We start from the raw sequence: 20,884 nt of genomic DNA on the forward strand, positions 1-20,884 counted from the left end.
CAACTCGGCACTCCTTCGCGACGATTCGGCCGGGTGCCGCTGGCGGCCGTTGCCAGGGTGGGGGTCGCTTTGCGGCATGGCGATGGCGGAGGGCGAGCGGACCGAGTGTGCTGAGCCCCCCCGAGACGAGCCCCCGGCTGATGGCGCTCTGAAGCGGGCCGAGGAGCTCAAGACGCAGGCCAACGACTACTTCAAAGGTGAGCCCGCCCCGGAGAGGGGCCAGGGAGGGTGGAGAGCTGCCCAGGGCAAGGGGTGCGCGGCCCGCGCGGAACCATGGCAACGCGGAGCGGCAGCCTGGGCGCGGGGCAGACACTACCAAGTGACCTGGCGTGGGGAGGCCCAGGATGGCGCTACGAGGGGGCGACAGAGGGGGCTTCTGACAGAAGGAGTGATGCCTAGAAGTGGCATTCGGAGCGGCTGCTCCTCAGTGGGGAGACTGGGGAAGGCTCTACCAAGTGTGAGGCGGGAGGGGGACGGGAACGAGGGCTTTTCCATATGTGAGATCCTTGAGAGGTGCTAGCTATGGTGAGACCTGAAGAGGGCGCTGCCAAGTAGTGACAGGGGGCTGGGGAGTGATGGTGCTACCAAGTGGGGAGATCTAGGGTGGGTGGCACCAAGTGGGGCGTGGGGGCACTGGCCCAATAGAGTAGGGAATTGTGGGGGGTGGGGAGTAGATCATGAGGACGGAGGGCAAGGTGACAGGAGATTTGGGGTTGCAAGAGGAAAAGGGATGCGTGGGAGGCCCTGGGAGTAAAGGTGGGGAAATCCCAAGAATAGTATGACATTAGAGCTTGGGAAAGAGTAAAATGTGGGGGCACTCATTCATTCACTAATTCAGCATGTTCATTGAGTACCTGCTTTGTGCTGAGAACTGTGCTAGACTCTGGGGATATAGCAGCGAATGAAGCAGATATGGCCCTGCCCTTTTATCGGATGTAATTGAGCAGGAGAATCAGACATTGAGCAAAAACACAAGAAATGATAAAATACTTAGAAGTTGTGAGGAATGCTTTGGGAAAAAACCCCTACAGGGTGTGAAGTAGAGAACAAGGGCTGGAGGCTGCTTTAGAAAGCGGGGTCAGGGAAGGCCTTACTGAGGAGAAGGCATTGAAGTCGAGAAGAATCGCAACCGGGCGTTCCAGGTGGGTGCAGCCACATATGCAAAGGCCCTGAGGTAGGAAATGAAAAGACCAGCGTGGCTGAAACTTTAGCAAGTTAGCAGGGAGACTGATACAAGATAAGTTTAGAACAGGGTCCAGATCAGGTAGGGTTCCAAGAGTCACTGCAAAGGTAGTTTGGGTTTTACTCCAAGAGAAGACATTGAGTAGATAGATGGGCCAGTCTGGAGCTCCAAGGAGAGGAATTTGAGCACGGTCAGCCTATGAATGAAATAGAACACCTGGGAATGGATGAGGCCATATAGGGAGCGAAGGGGCCAGAACCTTGAGGAATTCTAAGGTAAGAAAAGAAGAAGAGGCTGAGGAGGAGTATTCAGTGAAGGGGAAGGGAAGTCGGGAAAGGTGTCAGGAAAGATGAGAGAACGGCGTGCTTCTAGAAGGGAGGGCTGTGCTTTGGGTCAGGTTCTGCCAGGGTGAGCACTGAGCGTTGGCCATTGGGTTTGGCTCCACGAATGTTGGTGGTAGCCTTAACAAGAACAGTTTACAAGAGCAGTTTCTGGGGAACAATGCAAGTGGTAGTCAGCTAGAAGGACACCCAAAAGTGAACAGGAGGTGAGGAAGTAGAGACAGCAGATGTTGACAAAGTGCTTTGAGTATTTTGGTCCTAAAAGGGAGTGGAGGAACAGGGAGGGGGAGCTGCTGCCTTTTTTTTTTTTTTTTTTTTTTTTTTTTTAAAGGATGGAAGAGTCCAAGAGTTTGGTCCAATAGCCAGAGCTGATCCTGCGGGAGAGACAGGGGACTTACAGGACCAAAGCTGGGGAGAAGGAAGCAGGGGAGGAATCTAGAGCCTCAGTAGCCTTCAGTGGGCGCCCAAGGGGTTCAGAGTGGGAGCATTTGGTCAGGCTGCAGCAACAAGGAGGCAGGACCTGTGAGGGATGAGGCTGGCGGTGGAGCCTTGGAGGCCCAGTCAGGGAGTGGGTGTCATCCTCAGGGTGGTGGGGACGCATGGTAAGAGCTCGAGCCAGGATGAAGACCAGGGTAGTGGACAGGGGAGGGGTGGTGGTGTTGCTGACCAGAGACAGAAACCAACTCAAGAAATGTTTCAGAGAGGAAATGAGGGCTGGAGAGAGGGAGGAGGGAATGCCAGGCAGAAAGAATGGGATGGCAAAGGCCTATCCTGGCAAAGGTGAGCAGAGCCTGGCACCAAGGAAGTGAGTGGGGCTGGAGTGTAAAAGGCAAGGGAGGAGCCTGAGCTTTCTGCTGGGGACTCCGGGGAGCCATGGATAGTTCTGAGAAAGGGGAGGACAGGGCCAGGTTTGTGCTTTAGCCGGACCCCTGCAGAGGGGCAGGACTGGAGGCTGGGAGAACAGGGAGGAGGCTGGGGCAGGAACCTGGGCCCAACAGGATGAAGGCCAGACCGGGGCAGGGCGGGGCTGTAGGGATGGAAGTGGGTGAATGGATCTGAGATGTTGGGGAGGCTGACTTGACAGAACATGGCCACTGCCTGGCACTGGGGGTGTTGAAGGGCAGCCAGAGGTGCTCGCATTGAGCTGGCACAGAGGAGAGAGCTCCTCCCGGTCCAGGCCCCTCACTGGCTGGCAGGCAGTGGCAGGCACAGAGCCCCAGCCTCAGGGGCTGTGGGAATAACAATAAAAAGAATAATTACAGCTCTCCTTAATTGAGCCCCTGTGGTGGCCAGGTACGCCACTTTGCTTAATCCTTCCCGAGGCACTGGGTGGTAGGTAGGACCTGCGCCGTTTGTTTTATAGAGGAAGCTGAGGCTCAGAAGTGAAACCGCCAGCCCAAGGTCAGAGCGTGAGCAGCAGAGCCCGGATATCCCCCTTCCTCACCACGTGCTTGGCTCCCATGTTCAGACTCCTTACCTGGAGCCTGCGGGGAGAAGAGGATACCGCCCCCCCGCCCCCGCCCCACCACCACAGCTGCATCCCCTCTGTGAGCTCAGAGCCTGGTCCCCTCTCTTTGGGCCTCATCGCCCCCCTTCTGTAAAATGGGAGGAGTTGTCTCAAACCCCCAAAGAGGCCTCTGCGTCCTAAGACTTTGCAGATGTGGTTAGGACCTCAGGCTTCCTAGATCCAAATCTTGTTTCTTTGTCCTGTGTACTGCGTGACCCCAGGCAAATAACTTAACCTCTCTGTGCCTTTGTGGCCTCATCTCTAAAACGGGGACTCTCTCCAGGGTTAGATGCACCTGATTTGTAAAGCAGGTAGAACAGGGCCCGGAGTCAGTGTCGTTGGGCAGATGCTGCGGGAAGTACAGTCCCCTCCCATTTCCTCTGCTTGATTCTCCTCTTCTCCTGGGTTAGTCATGTATTCTCTTCTTTTGCAACTATCTGCTGTGGCCACATTCCGAATGAGAGTTTATTTAGCCCTCCCAGCTTGGCGAGGCAGGGCACGGCCGAGCGTGATTCCTGCATTTTCAGATGAGCCAGCGGAGATGCAGGGAGGAAAGGCTGTTTGCCTGAGGCCTCGTGGTCAGCGTCCGCAGAGCCAGGTGTCAAGCTCGGACACACCAGGCTCCCCACCCCAGGCCAGACGGCCACTTTAGTAACACCTCAGCCGTCCAGAGAGCTGGCCAGAGGGCCTCTGGAACGCAGCCAGGAGGCTGGAGGTAGTCCTCGAAGGCACTGGCATTCCAGGGAGGGTCTGTCAGACTTGGGCTGTCTGGTTCTGCCCTTGCTCGTTTCTGGGAAGTCCTGGGCATGCCCTCCGGGGCTCCCAGTCCTGAGGAAGACACACTCATCACCGAACGGTGACAAACCTGGAACCAGCAGGGCTGGGATAGGTTAGCCCAGAGGCTGGGGCAGCCCGAAGGAGTGCCTGACCCAGCCTGGCGATCAAGGAGGGCTTCCCAGAAGAGGGGACATCGGAGCCATTTGAAAGATTGCCAGGTATTAGGCTGCAGGAGGAATTGTTATATTGTTCCTGGACATCTCCCCGGGACCTGACTTCTCCTTCTCCTACTGTCAGTCTGTTTCCATCTTCCTTCCTTTATTCATTGAAGAACTATTCAGGGAGCCTGGAACCCTCTTCTATTTTCTTCACCTGACTCACTCTTTCTCATCCTCCAGATCTCCCGCTCTGTCTCTGTGCTAAATACTCTGGGTCATCGGTGTCTGGAGGGGTGTGTGTGTGTCCTGCAGGACTGTGAGCCCCAGAAGGGTGGGGCAGAGGGGGTGCATATCATAGTCCCCCAAATCGGGCAAGTCTCTGAGCCTTAGCCTCCTGCCTGTTGAATGGGCATGTGGGACGGGTCCAGGCCTGGCTCTGCAGATACGGACTGGGTGTTTTTGACCTTGAACAAGACCTCTGTGACTCATCTGTAAAGTGAGTGCCAGACGGGGCCTGTGCCGTGGAGAGATGTGAGGATTCTGTAGATCAGCATGTAAAGTGCACACCCATAACTCGTTTCAGGTAAAAGGAACCTCCCTGTGGCCAGATGACCCATCCTGCTGCTCTACACTTAGAACCTCGGTGTCCACACCCTGCTGCGGCTGTGGCCTTCGGGATTTGTCTTGCCGACCTCCCTGCCCTCATCCCTTCCATCCTCCCACTAGCTATACTCCAGCCACACCAGCCTCTCACTGGTCCTGGAACACAAGGCTTGTGCTGACCGCACACCCCTTCCCTCCCCATCTCAGGGCCTTTGTACCTCCTGTTCCTTCTGTTGGGAATGCTTTGCGTCTTGTCCAGTTTGTTGCTTCTTTTGGGTCTCTGCTGGTTTGTCCGCCTCTCCTTGAGGCCTAAGTAGATTCCTTCTCGTTTCCCACTTCCTGTTTTCCTACTGGGCTCCCTCTTTGGGCTTGTTGACTTGCTTTGGGGGGGCTGGACAACCAACGGACTCAGGGTAGTCACATTTGCTGGTTCACAACATCTCAGCTCTGGTACTCGAATGTATCTCCCCTGGGCCATAGGACTGGAGGAAGACCCTCAAGGTTCTGGAAGAAGTATCACCCAGGTTGGGGCCTTAAGGGGTGATGGCTGGGCATGTGTGTGGAAGTGACTTCGAGTCCTGGGATTTTAAACCTGAGGAGACAAAAGTGTGGGACAGTTGGGAGGGGAAAGAGGGAGTGGGCTGAGTAGATATTCCTGAGCTCAGCTGCAGACCTCGGTGTCCCCATCAGTAGGCAGGGAGACCCAGCCTGGGGCCTGTTCTTACTGGGTGGCAGCAGCCCTGCCTCATGATGCCTCCTCCTCCATCTCCACAGCCAAGGACTACGAGAACGCCATCAAGTTCTACAGCCAGGCCATCGAGCTGAACCCCAGCAATGCCATCTACTATGGCAACCGCAGCCTGGCCTACCTGCGCACCGAGTGCTATGGCTACGCGCTGGCCGACGCCACACGGGCCATCGAGATCGACAAGAAGTACATTAAGGGCTACTACCGCCGGGCAGCCAGCAACATGGCGCTGGGCAAGTTCCGGGCGGCCCTGCGGGACTACGAGACGGTGAGCAGGGCCTCGGGGAGTGGGCCGCCTCCCGGCACCCAAGCCCAGTGAATGCTGTCTAGGGCCAGGTGGGGGCAGGCTGGGGAAGGACGGCCTCCGGGTGCGTGGCTGGCAGGGGAGGCTGCGAGGAGGCTGTCTGCGTGTTCATCTGCCCCTCACCCACCTGACAGATAAATGCCCGGGAGGCCCTTGGCCTGGAGCACACTTTGTGGGTTCACATCCCAGCTCTGCCATCACTTGCTCGGTGACACTGGACGAGTCACCTGGCCTCTCTGTGCCGCCTGTTCCACAGCATGGGGAGCACTGAGACCTGCCTCTAAGGGTTGCCCTGAAGACTAAATGAGTTTCTGCTTTTCAAGCATTCAGACCAGTGCCTGGCCCGTAGCCTGTGCCCTATAATGCACTGTTGGGGTTTTTGTCACTGTTAGTGACCAAGATCCACGCAACCTGTCTTGCAGAGGAGCTCTAATTTGGAGGAAGGCAAAACCCAAACCTGTGACCTAGAGCAGGCAAACAGAGTCATGGCGGGGCGAGGATGTGTGCTTGGAAGAAGGCAGAGAGGACCATATGCTGTAGAGGGCAGCAGACAGGGCATGTGCTGTGACGAGGAGACGAGGGAGGGGACCTAGAGCACGGCAGGTCACTAGTTCACCCGCTCATCGGCCACCCCCGTCCCTGTGATTCGCCCTGATGGGCACGTAGGCATGGGGATGTGAGTGCACGCGTGTTCGCACCAGGGATGGCCCATGCCCTCTGTGCGGACTGGCAGGATGAATCATTCTGGCAGCCCTGCAGGAGGGGGACCGATGGTTAACCCATTGTGCAGATCGGGAGGCTGAGGCCCAGGGAGTTAGGTCACCTTTCTGCCAACATGCGGCGGGCAAGTGGCAAAGCCGGGGTTTGAACCCCTGGCACCTGTGCCTCCTGCTTCGGAGACCCTGAGAGGAAGGGTTTTGCTTGTTCTGTTCATTGGGTCATTGCTTGGCACCAACAAGGGTCAGTCAGAACGTGTTGCATTATTATTCTGCCCCCCTCAGTTGCCCCCATACTCCCTCCTTTTGTTTCATTGACCAGCAGGTGCTGAGGATCTTCTGTTGTGTGGGGTGTGGGGGGGGCGCCCAGGGGGCTGAGAGCCTTGGTCTGCTCTTGGAGGGAGTGCGGCTGGCTGCTGGCCAGGGGCAGAGGGTGGATTTCAGGTCAAGTGAAGTCTTGAGCCAAGCCCTTGGCCAGGGGACATCTGTGTCCGGGTGGGGGCAGAGGCATGGAAAAGGCGGTAATTTAGAGACAGGGGGCAAAGTAGGGGATGGAGTGGGGTGACCTCTGGGAGGGCAGGGGAAGGAACCATGGGACAGAGTCCTTAGGAGCTTCAGATCCCAGGCCACTCCCCAGCCTAACCTCCCCCTGTTGTCCCCTGGTGTCCACATCTAGAGAATAGGGGCAACAGGAGTGGCCACCTCCTAGGTGGCTGTGGTATGAGTAGAGGTCCCGGGGGCGAAGGGCCCATTAATGAGTAACCCAGGAGGGCCCTCAGGGTGGGACAGGGGCAGGGGTTTTCAGGGCTCCGGCTGCGGCGAGGGGCCTGGAGGAGATGGGGCGGGGCAGAGGACCGACGAGCCTGAGCACAGGTCTGTGGCCATGTCTTCCCCATGCCTGGAGTTGCAGGAAACTCTTTTCCTGGGGGTACAGACCCCTTCTCCTCATGGCTCTGCCCCCCGATCAGGCCGGGGCCTAACCCTTCATACTTCATGAGGCTGAGATGGTTGGTTCTAGCCGTCTTGTGGGCATGATCACATCTGAGCTTCTTCCCAGGCCTTTTGGATGCCACGGAAGACTGGTGGCGGGGGTCCACAGCCTTTTGGGAACCAACCTGAGGCGGGGCCACTCTCAGCATTTACGTTGTCACAGCCTGTTTCCCCGTGGAGGCTTTGCCAGGAGCAGTGGGGGAGTCCCTGCATGAGGCCGGGGTCCTTGCCCATGTGGCTGTTCCCCATGCCTTTGGGCGGTCTGCTTCTCCGCTCTGACATTTCCTCAGGCTCTGTGAGCACCGGGCAGCCCCCATCTAGAGTGTCTGCCTCCTGGCCTCCTGCCATCTGGAGGAGCCTTGCGACATGCTAGCGCTTTAGGCTCCCATTTGGATCTAGATTGCAGTTTCCGCGGAGGCAGAGCCCAGATGTGGCCTTGGATGAACACAGGCCTGAGGCTCTGCCTTTGGTTGAAGGGTCTTCCCTTCCTTGGTCTCAGTGTCCTCCTCTGCACGCTCACCGTGGCCTTGCTCTGTTGTGAGCTCTTCACGAGCGTGCATTTGGTCCACTGTGCAGGTAGGACACAGAGGCCTGGGGGGCACCCCTCCTTCAAGGTCTCCTGGTGGAGTTGGAACTGGAACCCAGAGTCCCGTCTTGTGACTCTTAGTGGGCCGTGAGGTTAGCCCAGTGGTTTGAGACCAGCACCTCTGTGTTCCTCAAATAGAATAGAGCAGAAAAAAGCAGTTCCTTTGGAGGAAGTGTGTACATATTTGTGAAAAAATGTTTCTCACGTATGTGTATATGGGTGTGTGATAGAAAACCTATCTTTCCTTACCCTGAGTCATAATCGAAAGCCTCAAGGTCACTGATGTAGGAGCTGGCACCGGCTGCACAGTCAGGACACCCAGCCATGGGCTGGGTAGCTCTGAGTGCTTTGGCTCTCTGCCCTCAGTGTCCTCATCTGTAGAAGGGGGGACAGCACCAGGGCCTGCCTGAGTGTTCATGTGAGGAATAAATGAGATTTGTACGTTGAGTGGGGCCTGCCCCCACTTAGCATTCATGGCCTTTTCCCCCTGGGGGTATCTGGGGGAGAGCCCATGGCCCGCAGGAAGGGCTGCTGCCCCTCCAGAGACCTCAGCAGGAACCGGTCTCCCTTTTCCATGGGTCCATGTTGAACCCCGCTCCCCCATCCCTCTCACCTCTCAGTAAATCCTTTCAGAGGGACCTTTGCTCCAGGATTCCTTGTCCCTTTTTTTGGGTCCTCTTCTCAGAGGACCGCTCTTCCCCTGCTGTGTTCTTTCCTGTTTGTGGTTGGAATGCATCTGGTCATCTGGGCTCAAGCTGGTCCCGGGGACTCCTTCTACACTCCCCACCTTGGATCTTGGAGGTTTGGTTTATAATAGGGTTTGCATTTGGGTTTCTTCTTCCAGTGTCGTCCAGCCTTGCAAGCCCTCACAGCACGCGTACACCCATGGGATGGCTGCCCCGTAGTGCCAGGAGTGCCCATAGCTCATGCCTCGTACGGCTCCCACCGTGGGCCGGACGCGACGGTGACCTTCCTGCCCTAGTCTTCACACCAACCCTGCACCGTGGGGCCTGTCCTTATCCCTGATTTACAGATGAGGAAACTGAGGCTCAGAGTGTGGTTCGCTCCCTCAAGGTCGCACAGGCAGGAAGTGACAGGCTGGTACCCGAGTCAGGCTTGTGACCACCAGCCCTATGCAGCAGGCAGAGCGTCTCGGCACAGCACTCTTCCGTGGCTCGGCCCTGCTCCGACGGTCTCTCTTCTCTTCTGTTGCATTGTAAAAGGAACGTTGAGTATAACTTAGTGACTTAATTAAGTCACTAGAGGGTCTTGCCCTGGAGGGTGACAACCCCGGTGTCGTGCTTGAGACCGTCACTGTGCAGTGCCTGCCCGAGACCCAGGTCCCTCCTGCTATCAATGTGCCTAGCGCAGCCCAGCCCAGCCCCTCTCCGGCAGCATCCCATCACACTTGTAGTGATGTTCTGACAATTCGTTTGGTGGCCCGCTCTGACCTGAACTTACGAGAGGCCGTCGATGGTCTCGATGCCTCCACCTGCGGCGACCAGAGCTTCTGCCGCCCAGTGCCATCCTGTCATCAGCAGGTGCCGCTCGGACCTGCTGGGGCGACATGGAGGGATGGCGAGCCCAGCTCACTGTGCCATCAGTTGGAGCATCGTGGTTCTTGCCTGCGGGCGCCCCCAGCGGAGTGGCGCTTGTCAAAACAGCTTCTCGAGGGCATCGTGGCTTCACTTGCTGTTGTGAGAAGTGAAGTGAGACCGTGCTCCTGGGTTCCCCCGTAACCACGCAGATGCCGCGGTCAGGATCCGCACCATGATACAACCCACACCCCACTTTCTAAAGACAAGTCCAGTGTTGAGTTCTGACTCACCAGGCCCTCCAGTCTGGAACAAATGACCTTCCCCTGGCGCAGGGGGGCCCGGCAGAGCCAATTCCCCTTTCGCGGCCTGGCTGGTAGTAAGTCGTGGCGGCTGCCGCTGCCAGGCCCACCATGAACACGTGCTGGCTGCCAGTCCCCGTGACAGGCCCTCCGCAAGGGTGCTGGCACCCTGCCCTCTTCCTAGGAGCTGAGGGGGGCTCCGGACAGGGACGGGAGGCCGCGGGCTGCGAGGCGGGATCCTGTGCAGGGAGAGAACAGAATCCTGGCTTCTGGGGCCTCAGTTTCTCTGCCTCATGTCTCTGGGCCTCAGTTTCCTCATCCATCAAGTGGGGGTTGTGGTAACACCCAGCAGAGCTGCTTGGAGGATTAAATGAGCAAGTTCAGTGCGTACAATGGCGTCAGGCACAAAGGAATAAGGGCTCCGAAAATTAGCCATGTACTGTTACTGCTGCTGCTTTCTTTTCCCTGCCTTGTTAGTTTTCGTCCCCATCCTCTGCCCACCCTGGGAGCTCTCTGAGAAGGGGGACTGGCCAGAGGAAACGCTCAGTGGTTCATCCATCCACTGGGACGCATTCAGTCCCTCGTGGGGCCACCTTCCAGTGGGGAGACATCCATGTCCAGCCCGGGTGGTGGCGGTGCTCCTGGAGGACAGCTGGGGAAGGAGGAGCTAGGAAGGAGTTGGAGGAGGGAGGGAGGTGTCCTGGGCCGGGGGCGGCCTGTGCAAGGTGACGGGAGCTGGCACATTGGACTTGCGGGTTTGGTCTGGCCGGGTTGTACCGGGCAAACCGAAAGCAGGAGGGTGGGCAGGCCCATGTGGGCCAAGCCGAGTGGCGGTTTGGACTTGATCCCAGGGTGTGGACTCATACCCTCTCCCTGTCGGGAAGGACTCCAGGGGATGTCTGGGGCCGCCTCCCTCCGGAGCCTCACACCGCACCCACACCCCAGGTGGAGCCGCCTGGCAGGCTGCCCGAGCCCGAGCCTGCCCAGACAGGGAGGAAGCCATCGCCTGCCACGACCCGGCTTCCTGCCATCTGCTGGGTCTGTGCACCCGTCCCCAGGGAGGATGAGCCCCCCTGATCCGCAGGGGTAAGGAGGTGCCTCTGCACAGGCTTCTGACCCCCCCGCCAGCCTTTCCCAGGGGTAGTGGCATCCCTGCCCTTGAGGGCTCTCTCTAGGCCCCCAACACAGGATCTGGGGGAGCTGCTCTTTGGGCGACCCGTGGGGTGGGCAGGTGAGGTAGGGTCCACTCATAGCAAGTACAGTTACAGATAAGGAAACTGAGGCTGGGGTGGGCTGATGTCCTTGCTGAAGGTGACACAGTAAGAAGGTGGCAGAGCCCTGTCTGCTTCCAAGCAGGAGGGTCAGAGTTTGCAGAAAGCGGGATAGTAGGGGAGGTGGGGGGGCTCCTTTTATTGAGAACTTACTGTACCTCCACGTCACGGTCCTAGTGCTTGTTTGCGAGTGACCCCATTTCAAGCGCAGCGGCCAGTGGAAGGGGCCATGAGGTGCAGCTGCGGCTGGTGTGGACTTTACTCTTGCCGGCACCGCAGCGCACGCTTTGTGCAAGTCTGCTTCTGTGACCCGGCCGGCCTCTGAAGCGGAGACGGTTACCACTTCCCTCCCACGGAGAGGCTGACCTCCGCTCTGTGGTTGCTTGGTTGAGGGGTGGTGGTGCTGGGGCTTGAACCCAGGCGGCCGGCCTCTGCCCACAGTCTCGCTGCCCTTCAGGGGCGGAGATGGAGGGGACACCACGCGGTGCTGGCTACGGCCTGCTGGGCCCCATATTCATTACTTGTGCTTCCCCACGGCCCTGCCAGGTGGAGCCTGTCATGTGTGCCCCCTGCTGCCTTTTTATAGATGAGAAAATGGAGGCCCCAGGGGCCGGGTTATCCAGCAGGTCATTGGTTCTTTTGAGTCTGGGCTGTTCCTTGTGCCTGTGGGTCCAGCCCACCCTTTCCTGTTCATCCCACCCCCCTTGGTGTTGACTGTCATGTCGGTAAAGCAGGCCTCAGCCTGCTGGGGTCCCCAGGAGGAGCTCCAAGCTGAGCATGTGCTCCAAAGCTGGGAGACTTATTTTAATGATAGAGCTAAGATTTTTGTAAGAAATACCACCTGCTTGGGTTAACAGTGTGTACCAAACTTCAGGACTGCCCTGGGTGGGTAGCTCTCCTGGCCCAGTTTTGGGACGCACAGACTGTTGTCTGGAGGTGACAAAGGGCGGGGTTGCACCACTAGCACATGGAGGCGGTGGTCTGGGTCCAGGTTCACGGTACCCAGGGCCAGGCCGGCCGAGCGCAGACGCGGCGCCCCCTTTTTTGCCTACTTCTCTGCCCAGGCCAGCTGTGCCTGGACGCTGATACCTCTTTTCTCCCTCCCTCCCTCTGCCCGCCCGCCTGCCCAGGTGGTGAAGGTGAAGCCCCATGACAAGGATGCCAAAATGAAGTACCAGGAGTGCAACAAGATCGTGAAGCAGAAAGCCTTCGAGCGGGCCATCGCCGGCGATGAGCACAAGCGCTCCGTGGTCGACTCGCTGGACATCGAGAGCATGAGTGAGTCAGGCCTGGGGGCCCTGCCACACCCAGCGCCGAGTGTTCCACACCCCTGCACGGGCGCTCTCCATCCTCCGCTCTCCATCCCCGTGCAGCGCACACTGGGGGGTGGGGGGGGCGGTGGAGCTATTTCCTGGCCCAGTCCCAGGGCCGCGATCTATTGCTCTTCTGCCTGCATTCCTGGGAACTCCACAATCCCGCACTGGGGCTTGCGTCCCCCGGTTCAGGCGAGGTGGGTGAGCCCTTCCCACCTCCCACCGGGGCCTAGCTCCCTCTCTGCATCTGTACCACCCAGCCCACCCCTCACGAGTCTCCCTGTGGGATTTGTGTAGGTCCTCCAGGCCCTCTGAGGAGTCAGTCATTCATTCCACAGCGAATTACTGAGCACCCCAGACCTTGGGGATACAGCTGTGAATAAAGTAGTCTCTGCCCTCCTCGAGCTGATGCCTGGTAGGGAGAGCAATGATTAACAAGTCAGCAAATGAATTAACCATGTTAAGTGCTATAAAACCAAGTAGGCGGTGGGGAGAGAAGGTGCTGGAAAAGGGGGACCCACTGGACAGAGAGGTCAGCAGAGCCGTCCGAACAGAAGGAGTGGGCAGGGAAAGGACCCTCCATCTTCCTCTCGCCCTGTGCCCGGGAGCCAACCCTGCGCCCCCCCGCCCCATGGTGACTGTGGCCACTGACTCCCGCCCCCGCTCACACACCAGCCATTGAGGACGAGTACAGTGGGCCCAAGCTCGAGGATGGCAAAGTGACGATCACCTTCATGAAGGAGCTCATGCAGTGGTACAAGGACCAGAAGAAACTGCACCGGAAATGCGCCTACCAGGTAACGCCCCTGCCAGGTGCTGCACACACCTGGGACCCCCGATAGCGTCGGCCACAGAGGGCGGGTCGAGGGGAAGGGGGGCCACGGCGGCCAGCACTGCTGAGCAGGGAGTGTGCTGAGCACGGCGCAAAGGAAGCCTTTATTTCTGATGCTGCATTTTCGTTTCTGGCATTTCCATCTAGTTATTTTTATTAATAGTTTTCATCTCCCTGCCCCATATGTTCATGCATGTTGTCTTTTCCACTAGATCTTTTACACATTTATCATAGTTATTTTAAAGTCTCTGGTAATTCCACCATCTGGGTCATCTCTGGGTCTGCTTCTGTTGCCTGTTCTTCGTGTGGTTCATCGTTTTTTATCATCTGCTAGACATTTGGGGTAGAAGAACAGTAGAGACTGAGCTAAGTAAGCATTGTGCTCAGGAGATGGCGGCCCCGTCTTCTGTCGGGCCGCTGGCGTGAGGGGCCCCATCCGTCTGGTCCACAGTTGTGCGGCTCTTGCTGGAGTTCAGCCCTGCCTCGTGGTATTTTCAGACTGGAATCCGGACCCTCCCGTCAGCCCTGGCAGGATCCCAGGGACGTCTTTATGCTACAAAGTCTCCAGCTTCTGGAACTGTGGGAGCGCTCTCTGATTTTCAGCCCCACGGCCAGATTTTTGAGCTGCGAGTTCTGTGCTGTCCAGTGTAGGCCTCATTCTTGTGCCTGGGGAGGCTCCCCCATCACACGCACACCGTGCTCCCTCACGCCTCCCTTTGTGTGACGGCAGTGGCAGTGGGTTGAGAGCAAAGGCACTGGGTGGCAGGGGCTGCTCGGGGCTCTCGGCTGTCACCAGCCTGCACACGGCCCGAGCACCCTGCTGGCTGCCCTCGCTCTGGGCCTCGAGGAGCCCCATGGCCTCCTGCTTCATGCCTTGCGCCTGGGAAGCCCCACGGAAGGGCCTGTCACCGCCACAGCTGATGGATTTAGGTTTCTTTGCGAGCGGCACCCTTGGCTCTCAGATGGTTTTCATGAGATTGGGTTTTGTGGGTTTGTTGTCAATGGGGCAAGAGTGACAGTCTTTTGTAACCTCCTCATTCTGACCAGAAGTGGACATATTCTGCCTTCTTTTTTTTTTTTTTTTTTTTTTTTTTTGAGATAGTTTGGGGTTTTTTCTTCCCCAGCTTTTTATTTTGAAAATTGTCAAACCTACAGAAACATGGAAAGAACAGTACAGCTAATATCCATGCCTCCTTCACCCAGATGTTACCACTTTGACACATTTATCTTCGCTTTCTACACACGTGTGTGCGCGCATGCACACGACAGGCTTTCTCTCCTCATTTCTTTTCCTGAACCACAAAGGTGTTGCACTGTAACTGTATCTCCTAAAAGCAGGACATTCTCCTGTGTGACCACAGGTCAGGTGTCCCCCCTCAGAAATTAGTAAATAATGCCTAGTGCAGATAGTCCACAAGATCTGGAAACATTGTCAAATATACATAGCAACGCCAAGGTCATCTTAGATCTTCTCTTAGCAAAAACTAGTATTATCTACATTTCTAGACATACTTTAAAATACTTTAATATCTCCCCCCCCCCCCAATTCTCCCAAAAATGTCTTTTTTAGCTATTTGTGGTTTTGGTTTTTATGGTTTTTTGTTTTTTGTTTTTTTTTAAATCCAGACTCCACTGAAAGAGCAGATATTGCATTTTTATCTTCCTTCATAGAACAGTCTCGTGCCCTTTTGGGGAGACTCTTTCATGACACATGTACACATGTCTAGGCCAGTTGGGTTGGATTCTTCCATGTTTCTTCATGACGCTGATTATTTTAAGGGGAACCCAGAATCTCAGTTTTCATGTGAAATAATCCTGATGTTGCCACAGAGGCTGCTGGGGTCACAGCTTGGGGGCCGCCTGTGGCTCCTGCCAGCACTCGCTCGTCCGGCCTCCACTGCCCATTTATCTCCCCTCCCAGCCTCTCCCTCACCCTCCACGCAGCAGTGTCTGCTGGTCAGCCCAGGCTCACCAGGGCCTGGGATGGGCAACAGGCCCTCTCTCTAGCTGTGCTCACAGCCCACCCTGCCTTCCAGATCCTGGTACAGGTCAAAGAGGCCCTCTCTAAGCTGAGCACGCTCGTGGAGACCACGCTCAAAGAGGTGCGCGCCGTGGGGCGGTGTGTGGACGGCCAGAGGTGGGGGCTCCCCGGCTGGGGAGGGGCTGTGGAGCTCAGAAACTCACAGACCCACCTGGCTTGATCTGCCTTTCCTTCCCCCCTCCCACCCTGCTTCTCCTGGCCTCTTGGTCTCTGTCCCACCCCCTTCATTTCTGTGTCCCCTGCCTGTGTCTTTTGCATGCTTCTTCTCGGTCTGCTGTGACCTCTTGCCCCTCCCCTCACCTCTGCCCCCTCCCCACGTCTCTCTCTGGGCCCCTCCCTCTCCGGTGGCCTCTTTTCTTCCAGACAGAGAAGATTACAGTGTGCGGGGACACCCATGGCCAATTCTATGACCTCCTCAACATCTTTGAGCTCAATGGTTTACCCTCGGAGACCAATCCCTATGTATCCTTCCTCAGCAGAGCACACCCTCCCTGTTCCTCCAGCGGGCTTTGAGAAAGGCACCCCTGCCTGCAGGCAGGGCCTAGACCCGCAGAGGGAGAAGCCAGAGCAGTTGCTCAGGCGAGGGGATGTGGGGGATGTGGCTGACTGGCACCAGATAGGCCAGGGTCGCCCCCACGTGCTGTGCAACCTGGGCTGGTGGCTCAGTCTCTCTGGGCCCCCGTCCCTCTTCGTCTGCAGATGAGGCCGCTGTCAGCACATGTGGAACAACCTCTTCTCTTGGGCCTCAGATGCCTCGTTAGCAAAGTGGGCATCGTAGGGTCTGCCTCCTGGGAGTGTCGAGAGGCCTTGAGGAGCTGAGGGCCCCGCAGTCAGAGCTGTAGAAGTATTTGCGGAGGTTATGACCATGGCTTGATAAAGGCCACCATGTGGGGCCACCAGGCCTGTGCAGTGCTGGGGGGGGAGGGTCTGTGTTCTGTTTCCCCTGTGGCTTGAGGGCTTGTACTGGGAGGGGGAGCGGAGCAAGCTGACCGCCCCACATCCCCCTCCACCGTCCGTTTTCCTGAGAAACAGGTGCATTGGGGACCTTCAGTATTGTCCTGCTGAGGCTCGGAGAGGCCCAGCTGCTGGGCCAGAGCCAAACAGCCAGGAGAGACAGCAGCGCGGACCCCCAGCCCTTTTGACACCCCCACTCTAGGAAGGAACAGGCAGGAGCCTGGGACGTGGGGAGGCTGAGGAGGGAGGCAGTGTCCGCCCCGCCATGTTTCCCTTAGCAGGACAGATATTTAATGGTGACTTTGTGGACCGCGGCTCCTTCTCCGTAGAAGTGATCCTCACTCTGTTTGGCTTTAAGCTCCTGTACCCAGATCACTTTCACCTACTTCGAGGTAAGCTGTGCGGCTGCTGGGTCTGGGGTCGGTGCGGCCTTGTACAGGATGAGCCCCCGGGGTTGGGGTGGAGGGCCTTGTCCATAAAGAGATGGAGACATGAGCGGCAGGAGGGAATGAGGCAGCGGGCTGGGCTGGGGGCCCGAGTGCCAGATTTGTGGCCAGGTTCAGGGGTTCACCCAGCAGCGCTTGGCACGTGGTAGGTGCTGGGTAACCACCTGCTGTGGGCTTCCGTGTAGGAGGTAGTGAAGGGCTGGTTGCGGCTCACATGGGGGTCTGACAGCTGCCTCGTCTCCTCCAAGCCCCAGGAGCCCTGGGAGAGAGGAAGGAGGTTGCATGTGGGGAGCTGGCGGCACAGCACGGGGCCGGCCCACACTGCGTGTTCCGTAGTGGGCCCCTTTTTTCCTTAAGACCTGAGCCCTCCTTGGTCCCTCAACCCTGGAAGGCGCACAGCTTCTCCAGACAGGAGCTCAAGGCCCACGAGGGCAAAGGACACAGCCGCGGTCACTTGGGGCCATACCAGGCCTGTGCCTTGTGGCCTGATGCCCAGTGTGAGCCCCTCAGACTGTTTCTCTCTCCAGAAAAGGGGTTGAGAACAGTGTCTGCGCCTCCTCTGGTTTCTGGGGGGGCCGACCAGCTGATGGTGACTGTTGTGGGCCTGGGGCCCCTGGACGCGGGCCCTGGGGGCGCCCAGTCAGGGCTGCTGAGGCCCCTCTTCATCCTGCTGCTGCCCAGGCAACCACGAGACGGACAACATGAACCAGATCTATGGCTTCGAGGGCGAGGTGAAGGCCAAATATACAGCCCAGATGTACGAACTCTTCAGCGAGGTGTTCGAGTGGCTCCCGCTGGCCCAGTGTATCAACGGCAAAGTGCTGGTGAGGGCGGCGGCAGGACCCTGCGGGCCCCTCCACCCCTGCACCCCTGGGGGGTGCATGTGGCCACGTGTGGAGGAAGCAAGTTGGAGAGTTGGGGTGTGGCCCGCGCCTCCACTCATACAGCTGTCCCCCTCCCCCGAACCCCAGATCATGCATGGAGGCTTGTTCAGTGAGGACGGCGTCACCCTGGACGATATCAGGAAAATCGAGCGGAACCGGCAGCCCCCAGATTCAGGTGACCAGGGTGGGCCGGGTGGCACCTCCTTCCCTCCCAGGGCTGCAGCGTCTCCGGCAGAGAGGGATGGCTGCCCCGGTGGGCCTTGTGGCCCTTGGTAAGGACAGCAAGGCCGAGCCTCCGTGTCCTCTCTCACGGGGCTGTGCTGGCAAGGGACCCTCGTGTTCACCACAGGGAGCACGCATCGGTCGCTTCCTTGGGAGTTCGGCTGCTGAGCCCAGAGAATGACATATCGGGGCTCCTGTTGTAGCTATGAGCACAGACCGGGAGGACTCACACGGGCGCACACGCACACCCAACTGTGGGAGGCGTGGCACGGGGCCCGGAGAGGGTGGGTGGATGCCCCTCTCCGGGGACACCACATGAGAACTGATGGGGATGGAGGCACCCACCACACAGAAGAATGTCCCAGGCAGGCCCAGGGTGTCCCACGTCAGGGGTGAGTTCCGCAGCTGGGAGGAACAGTTGGGCGGCCAGTGGTTTTGGGGTGAGCAGGGATGTGCTTTTTAAAGGGGTAGATGGGCCAGACCCTGCAGAGCCTCACAGGCCTGGGTAAAGAGCATGGGCTTTGTTTTTTTCCTAGGGTGGTGGGAGCCACAGCAGGCTCTGAGCAGCAGAGGGGTGTGATCTAAACCGCTCTGTTAGAAGTTCTCCCATTGCCGGGCCAGAACACATTGAACGGGTCTGGAGGGGAGGTCGTGGGGCTCAGAAGCCCACTTCACGAGCCCCTGCTCAGGAATGCCCTGCCCAGCCTCCACCCCAACTGCTATGGGGTGGGCCAGTCCCTGACGTCCCCTCTCCTCCCCCCCAGGTCCCATGTGCGACCTGCTCTGGTCAGACCCACAGCCGCAGGTCAGTGTGCCCAGGGCTGTGGCCGGCAGGTGCGGGCTGTGGGCAGAGAGGGTGGGACGGTCAGCACCCTGAGCTCCCTGTCTCCCCAGAACGGACGCTCGGTCAGCAAGCGGGGCGTGAGCTGCCAGTTTGGCCCTGATGTCACCAAGGCCTTCCTGGAGGAGAACCACCTGGACTACATCATCCGCAGCCATGAAGTCAAGGCCGAGGGCTACGAGGTGGCCCACGGTGGCCGCTGTGTCACCGTCTTCTCTGCCCCCAACTACTGGTGGGTCCCACCTCCCCCGCTGGACTGGGCTTCTCTTCCCTACGCACTGCTTTTTGTGCTGGGGGGTTTTGTTTTTGTTTTTTAATTTTATGATCAGAAAACGTCAAAGACAGGCAGGCGTAGGTAAAGCCGTATAATGCCCACGTGGTCATCACTCAGATTCACCAGTTCCCAACTCCCTGGGCTCTTTTAAAGCAAACCCCAGGCATCCCCTTTTCCATGCACTGACACCCCCGTATGCTTCAGAAGAAAGAACTCTTCTCTGCGCAAGCAGAAGACCACTGTCACACTGTCGGGTGTCAGAAGAGGTCACCTGAACCCAGTGCCCTTTCCTCGTGTCTCTCATAAATGTCTCTTTCCAGTCTGATGCCTTCCAAGTAGGACCTGAACAAGGGCCACACTCAGTCTCCTTGTGTTCCAGTTCCCTGTCCCTCTTTCCCTGCCTCTTGCTGGGTTTTGGTTGAAGAAACCAGGCCCCTTGTCCTGCAGTTGCCTGTGCTCTGGACCAGGCCGCCCATATCCTCCGGGTGCCGGGCACCACATTTCTCTGTCCCCTGTGTTTCAGGGCAGAGTTCAGGTTCTGGCAAGAGCCCTGCCTCCATGGGGCTGCGTGTGCCCCCTGCCTTGTGGGGTCAGGAGGGCCCTCTGCTTCCCTGTGTCCCACCTTCACTTCCTTCCCCTCATCCCCCCTCCTCCTACCCAAGCCTCCCCAGGGGGCGGAGTGGGGGGGGCGGGGAATCCTTTCTCCTGGATTCCTGCCTTTCCAGTTGGCCTCTTTGTCACTTGTGTCTCCCTGTCCCTCTGCATCCACCCGTCTCCCAGCTTTAAGCATCTCTGTCCCTCTCTTTTTATCAGTATCTCCCAGGGGTTCTGTCCGTCTGTCTACCCCTCTTCTCTGAGACTTTCTGCCATCCAGCCTCCTTGGGTATCTTCCCCACCGCCTCCCCAGCCCTGGTCCCCATGGGCCCTGCCACACCCCTGACCGGCCCCTCTGCCTCTGTCCGAACAGTGACCAGATGGGGAATAAAGCCTCCTACATCCACCTCCGGGGTTCCGACCTGCGGCCCCAGTTCCACCAGTTCACAGCAGTGGTGAGTCACCTGCGCAGTCCCCTGCCCCTCCTGGCCTGGACCTGGGGAGGACCCTGCTGAGCCGTCTACACAGGGGCCGAGCTCAGTGCCCGGCAGCACTTGCCAGGAGGGCTGTTGTGTGCGTCTGGTGCTCTGAAGATGCCCCATTTCTGTCTCCCTGGCCCCGTGTGTTCTTGTCCCCAGCCTCACCCCGACGTCAAGCCCATGGCCTACGCCAGCACGCTGCTGCAGTTAGGGATGATGTGAGGCCCGCGCAACCCAGGGCCTGCTCCGCGTGTGACCCCAGGCCCGGCCCAGGGCAACGTTGGACCCCCTTTTACTTTGTAAAGTTTGTATTTATTCCCCTTTAGGTTTGCAGAGGGGGTGGGGAGCCGACCAGAGGGTCCGCTCCTCGGAGAAAGAGGAAGGAGGTGGAGAGGCTGGGGTTGGGGCACATCCTGGCATTGTGGAGGGAGCCCTCAGCGGGTGGGGCGGGCGGGGCCCGATGCTTCCCCGCCTCCCTCGTTTGCATGGCCCCTTCTCCCGAAGCAATAGGGCCCCGCCATAGGAAGACCCCCGGAAGGAGGGTCATCAGGGAGGCCTCGCCTGCATTTCCCCACTCCTGGCGGCCCCGAGACGGGGCGAGGCTGGGGCTCACCCCCTTCCCCAGCTATTTTATGTCTGTAATTAAATGTTAAAATAAAGTCATTATTGTAAGTCAGCTGGTGTCAGATGGTGGAGCTGCTGGGATTGGGATAATCACAGCATCCCGAGGGGTGGGGGGACCACCGAGCCCCACGCCCCTTCTCTTCCATCTCCTGGGGGCTAGACCGGCTGGATGGCTGGGCTTGGGGCTGCCCAGCCAGGCTGCCCCAGTGTCTGCAGTTACAGAGGTCCCTGGAGAGAAACCGCAGCTTCGGTCCAGGGCGCACACGGGGGAAACAAGGCGCAAGCTGGGCTGGGGAGGCCAGGCCCCAGCAGAAGCTGGAAAGACTGGTCCTTCCTCTGGCGATGCCGGAGCAGGCCGA

At 58.4% G+C, this 20,884-nt stretch overlaps 1 protein-coding gene across 1 annotated transcript; it reads left to right on the plus strand.

Moving 5' to 3' along the window:
• Nucleotides 1-20,577, plus strand: PPP5C (protein phosphatase 5 catalytic subunit). The gene is made up of 13 exons (XM_032838950.1): nucleotides 1-197; nucleotides 5,344-5,585; nucleotides 12,152-12,299; nucleotides 13,010-13,131; nucleotides 15,203-15,268; nucleotides 15,571-15,669; nucleotides 16,448-16,553; nucleotides 17,289-17,431; nucleotides 17,579-17,666; nucleotides 18,478-18,518; nucleotides 18,608-18,786; nucleotides 19,796-19,877; nucleotides 20,061-20,577. The coding sequence occupies exons 1-13, from the start codon at nucleotides 77-79 to the stop codon at nucleotides 20,121-20,123; spliced, it is 1,500 nt and encodes a 499-aa protein (XP_032694841.1). The 5' UTR covers nucleotides 1-76; the 3' UTR covers nucleotides 20,124-20,577.
• The last annotated feature ends 307 nt before the right edge of the window (nucleotides 20,578-20,884 follow it).

Source organism: Lontra canadensis, unplaced genomic scaffold (assembly GCF_010015895.1).
Source record: "Lontra canadensis isolate GAN:19392208 unplaced genomic scaffold, GSC_riverotter_1.0 scaffold107, whole genome shotgun sequence".
NCBI lineage: Eukaryota > Metazoa > Chordata > Mammalia > Carnivora > Mustelidae > Lontra > Lontra canadensis.